Below are 6256 nucleotides of genomic sequence, written 5' to 3' on the forward strand. Positions count from 1 at the left end.
GGTGATGACTAGCTGCCTTCCCTCTAGTCTTACACTGCTAAATTAGGGACGGCTAGCGCAGATAGCCCTCGTGTAGCTTTGCGCGAAATTCAACAATCAAACAAACTTTGTTCCCTGTGGTGAGCATAGCGCAGTATCAGATTATGCAGCTATTCGCTTAAAACAAAAGAAAAATCTAAAATAATACTTATTTTTATTTCCACAATCAGCACCAGTCATGAGATTTATAAATCGGTTTTTGGTGTTAATCTAAGAATTCTCTTTAATCCTCTTTGGAAAGAGAATTTCATTAAATTATTTCAGGACCTCGAACCGACGACCATTTCCGTCCAAGACTTTGATGAATCATTATGAGGTGTTTACTTGGCACCATAAGAACCGGAAAAGCTCTTGACTTTGATCAATATACGATCAAAAGATCCATAGTGGAAAAGAAAGCCATTTCCTTCTTGTCAAACTGATCTCATCTTGTTTAACTGAAGATGGTGTTCTTTATATTGGAATGAAATTACTAGAAGTAGGACCTTTCCTGACTGTTAATAATAATGAAACACAGAAATGATATTTGTAGGTTAAAATCTCCGCTGAAATAAAAAAAAGACCGTTGTTAATATTCTGTTATTTTTAAACAACCTTAACGAGATTTGAATATAAAAAAACAACAAGAAACACGCAAGTTTGAACAATATTCACTAATTTTCAAAAACATTGTGATAAATTTTGCAAGCAAAAATTAATACTTTACAAAAAATTATGTAAGGAATTAAGTAGAATAAAGCGAGTGTTTTACGAATTTTTCAATGATATGTATAACGAAAAATTGTGGTTGCGCATAAATAAACATTTTACCATATAAAAAAGTCCCTCTGTGGATCAGCGTAAGTTTACAGACGTACAACGCTAAACTCTGGGTTCGATTTTTTCCAGTCCCCCCGGCGGGACAACGGTAAGTTTACGGACTTGAAACGTGAAATTACGGGGTTCGATTCCCCTCAGTGGACACAGCAGATAGGTGTGCTTTCTTCTTCTTCTACATCGGGATTAGGTCCATGTATTGGGCCAGAGAAGGTCAGATTCAGCGTTGACCTCTTCCTTCCTCTCAGGAATCGTTATTTTGTTTGCACTCTTACTGAATTCTAGGTAATAACCCTTGCTCCGTTTTTGCATTACTCACAGTATGTTAAATTTTATCCACTGTCTGCAGTTTTGATTAACGTAATCTTTTCGTGCCATCTCCAATTTATGGGGTAATATTAACTCGTATATTTTCACTAGCTCCACTTATGCATGCTACGTTGTTGCATTACTCATAGTCGATTTCCCTCGATGGGCAGAGCACAGATATCTCATTGTGAAGCCTTACGCTAAAAAACATAGCGACTTTCCTCATTATTCATTCACTTTTGACATATCTTGAAACCAAAGAAAACCACGACACTTTTTTATAAAATACGTGATATTTATCATTTGAAACCAGTGACAGGTTTTTTTTCTTTTCTTTTAATATTTATATGATATGCAGCTTGAAGATATTTGCTATTCTATTATACATTTGACGAATTAAAACATAAATAATAAAATACATTTTAACATGAAACATTAATAACTTGCATAACGTATTAAATACTTATGTATAAAGTGGACACAGTTAATAGCTAAAGACTGGCGGATTACTAGAGTGTTACGCCCTCTCTTCAGCCATGACATGTGACTAGAAAAAGTAGAGAAAAATTAATGATTGATGAGTAATAGGAGACACAGTTAATTTAATTCATAGAATTTTTATTTCTTACCACATGGTCAATTTATTATGGTTTAGTAGAAACGATATATAATATACTTAGGGAACAAAATGTATCTTTTAATTTTTTATTAAAATAGTGGCGAAAATAATTCTTGTTACACTTTACATCTTTATAGCAAATGTTACTGTTGTTGAGAATGTTTAAAATGTTCGTACGAAGCTACACAAGGGATATCTGTTCCCTAATCTTGAACCGGTAAGCGTGAGGGAAGGTAGATAACACAGGCCTGCGATGGTTTTATTGTATTGAAATATTTACATGTTCTACAGTAATTCCTGTACGCTGAATCCGAAAATGATATCAATTTTTCTCCATCACGTACAGATTTTTCACAAAACGTCATAACGCAATACATAAAAGAAAGACCACAACACGTAGTTTTGAGACTGCAAGACGTAGATTTCATACAAAAAAAAATCAGGATGAATGAGGATGCATATTCGTTTGACATTAATGTTCTTCCTTTTTCTTCAGTTTGTTTGTATTTTTGTTAACAAACATAATAATAAAAACTATTCAGTGTGGTAATAGACATAATAAGTTGATCTAAGTAAGAATGTTTTTTTCTTCCCGATTTATAAAAAATCCTTACGTGATAGAAAAAAATTAATATTATTTTCGAAATCTACGTAGCTAAATTATAAAAAATCCGTTATTAAAACCAAAGTTTAAATTCCCAGGCCTGTGTAATTAACAGCACCCATTGGGCACTCTTGGGCTACTCTGACCTGACTGAATGAATTTTAAACGTTATTTCTATTGTGCACCCACTGTTTCAAAGTTTGGGGCACGTTTTAAGGATTCGACCCATAAACCATCGTATTCATTGTCTAGATTATTATAGCAAAGTAATAAGTCAACATAAGTTAAGTTTTGTTTTTGCGCAATGCTTTTTTTTCTTTTAGTAGATATTTTGTAAATACAGTGTTATCATTTGATATTTGTTTACATATCTTCTAGTATTAAATCGACGCTATATATTTGTATTTTAGGTGAGCTTAACCTAACAATCGTGATCACTCTTCAAAATCTGATAAATGTTGAAAGTAAGGTTTATAAAATACAGACTTAATTAAAAGACAAAGACTTCCATATTTGCAGGATGGACAAGTGACAGTTGAGGAGTTTAAACAGGCTGTTCAGAATGTCTGTGTAGGGAAAAACTTTGACAGTTTTCCTGATTCTCTGAAGTACGCCATCACTTCCAAGTTCAACACTACTGATATTAACAGTAAGTATCACAAAGAAAGAATTCTCTGTGTGTTGCTTGTGTAAGTCTTTACGTCCAACAAGGCATCCTTATACAGGTCTGGCATACAGTAAGTTTGACTATAAAGGTGTAGGTGGTGGTGGTATAAAACCCATAGCTCAGCTTTACCAGTTTGTACAGGTGTATAAATATATATATAAGAAAATACTGTAATATCAGACTGTTCTGTTTTTCTCTCCTTTATTAGTTTCTTCAAGCGATTTCGTAACTTCAAAGATCACTCTTTAGGATGTTATTTTACTGAATATCATAACAAATACTGTTTTTCAACTAAACTAAACTAAATACATATACTTTCTAAGTGTAGGCAGATTTTGTTAAACAAGACCGATGTCTGTAGGTTTACTTTCTTCTTAGAATTCTTCTCAAGAAGTCGATAAGCCGTCTAAGTGTATGAACGTATAATACACTCCATGTATATATGTCCCCCAGTGGCACAGCGACATGTCTGCGGATTTACAACACTAGAAACCGGGTTTCGATGCCCGTGGTGTAGCTTTTCGCTTAACTACAAACAAACACTCAATGTATAAATTAAGTACAATGAAAATGCTCAAAAATAAATAAAATCAGTCAATATACATTTTAAATTAAAATATTATTCTAATAATCTTTTCTCTTATTATTATTATAAGAATGTAATTTATTCATCCTATAAGTTTGTATTATTACTTATTTTATTTTCTGTAAGTCTTAGTAACAGTTTTCACAAGTCCTACTGATTTTACACAACCAGTTTCTTCTGTCGTCTTACTATTTAAAGTGGCGCCAAAATAGTTATAAAATATTTTTTGAAAATAATATTTTATATTTTACATTACACACCCGAAAAGGGGAAATATAAAAGAAGGGTCTTTTAGAAGAGATTAGTGAACCTAAAGAGAATCTAATACCTTTTGTTGTGACTCATTGTACAAAAACACAAATTGATATTTCATTTCTTAATACACAATTAAAACAAACTGTAGATAAAAAAACTGAAAGATCTATTCAAAAACAATATAATTATTTTATCAAGAAGACAACCTGAAAATTTTTATTTATTAAATTCCGTGTTAGATGTCCCGTAATAAAAGCCAACTGTATGTCAGCAAACGTTTTAATGGATGTTTTTGAGAAAATTTAAAATGTTTAAATGGCCCTACAGTGGCACAGCGGTATGTCTACGGACTTACAACGCTAGAAACCGGGTTTCGATACCCGTGGTGGGCAGAGCACAGATAGCTCTTGTGTAGCTTTGTGCATAATTAAAAACAAACTGTTTAAATGTTTTTTTTATAAAAAGAAGTTCTTCTTAGAACTTTCAAAACCTCTTAATATAAGTTTTTTCTGGACAGTGACACTTAACTAAGAATTATCTTAGTCCTAATAATCTATTAGCTCTCGTTTCTTCATTGGAAATCAAACGCTATAATCTACTCGCAAGATTCACGGGAACATTTAATTTTATATGTTTGGGATGACTACTAAAAAAATCTACATACTGATGTGAGTTTATACAAAACGTCCTTGTGTAAAGTCAGTAAGAATTGAGAAACCGTGAAGACTGTTAATAAGACTTGCAGAAAAGACAAAAGTAAGTAATAGTAAGAAATTATAGGTTAAATAAACTGCATTTCTAAAATAATAAGAGAAAGTATAATTATAATAAGATTTTAATTTAAAAAAGAAAAGATATTGATTAATATTACTTATTTTATGAGCATTTTTAATGTACTTAATTTATACATGGAGTGTATTATATGTTTGTACATTTGTAAAGTATATGTATTTAGTTTAGATTATGGATGTTGAGTTGAAAAAACGGTATTTGTTATAGATTCTCAATAAAATAACATCCTGAAGAGTGATGTTTGAAGTCACGAGACCGATAGAAGAAATTATAAGAGGAGAGAAAAAATAGAATAGTCTGCTATTCCCGAATTTTTTATTTGTATCTTATTGAAGTTTTGGTTACAGATATATTGATATATTGTTCTGTATATATATATTTATACTGCACAGTGCATATTAAATTGCAAAATTAAAACATACATGTATTGGCAAATTCTACAAATGTAAAATGTTTTGCTGAAAACACTTGCTAAAGTATTACCAACCTATCACTGATGGGAAGTAAACAGAAAGGTACTTAAGTAATTATATATAGAGGTTTTTAACGTTTAAAGATGGTACACAGCTCTGTTTAATAACAGAGCACCAATATTGACATTGTAGGATAACAAAGATGCCGTTAAAAGTTCTATCTATAATCATTTAGGAACTGTAGTTAAAAGTGTTAGTTTGATGTCAGAGCCCGTTCATTAACTCATTTATCACAAGGATTTCTTACAACTACTGAATATTAACTCTTGAGCAGAAAATCATGTTCATCATTAGGCGATCCATATTATTTCGTCTATCAAGTCCTAACTTGTTTGAAATCTGGTGTTAAAATGGGCGTAGAGCATATTGTTTGTTTTTGAATTTCGCGCAAAGTTACACGAGGTCTATCTGCGCCTTAGCCGTCCCTAATTTAGCAGTGTAAGACTAGAGGGAGTGTAGCTAGTTATCATCACCCACCGCCATCTCTTGGGCTACTCTTTTACACAACGAATTGTGGGATTGGCCGTCACATTGTAACGCCCCCACAGCTGAAAGGGCGAACATGTTTGGTGAGACGGGGATTCGAACCCACGACCCTCAGATTGCGAGGCAAGCGCCCTAACCTCCTGGTCATGCCGGGCCCGAGAACATATTGAGCATTTAATATGGCTTGCCTTTTACTGTATTCTTAAAATGAAATAGCATTACTGGTTTTCAAGGTCACCTTGTAGGGCTACCTACAGTCGTTTTATGTAAAGGTATGTTTTTATACATATGAACTAAATGACAAAACTATAGTTTTAGGGTTTTCTCGCCACCTATACATTTATACACAAATAAATGCCCCTTTCCCCAGTAACTCAGCAGTAAGTTTGTAGGCTTACGACGCTACAAATCCGGTTTCGATAGCCGTGGTAGGCAAAGTACAGATATTCCATTGTGTTTAACAACATTAAACAAAACGAAGTAAATTTTGGCCAGCCCTGTACATATATATATTCTTTTGTTCTAATACGCCACTATCACCTAGTTCGGAAACATTTTCTGCTCTTGAAATTAACCTTAAAAAATTATCATTTGTTTGTTTGTTTGTTTG

At 32.7% G+C, this 6256-nt stretch overlaps 1 protein-coding gene across 1 annotated transcript in view; it reads left to right on the plus strand.

The window, feature by feature from the left end:
* Positions 1 to 6256, plus strand: part of LOC106465138 (sarcoplasmic calcium-binding protein 1-like) — a gene marked incomplete at its 5' end in the record, with an annotated part of 26609 nt that overhangs the window by 13966 nt on the left and 6387 nt on the right. The window contains one exon of the mRNA XM_013925337.2: positions 2907 to 3036. Within this exon, the coding sequence (XP_013780791.1) occupies positions 2907 to 3036 (130 nt within the window). The remainder of the gene's footprint in view (positions 1 to 2906; positions 3037 to 6256) is intronic.

Source organism: Limulus polyphemus, unplaced genomic scaffold, assembly GCF_000517525.1.
Source record: "Limulus polyphemus unplaced genomic scaffold, Limulus_polyphemus-2.1.2 Scaffold1847, whole genome shotgun sequence".
Lineage (NCBI taxonomy): Eukaryota > Metazoa > Arthropoda > Merostomata > Xiphosura > Limulidae > Limulus > Limulus polyphemus.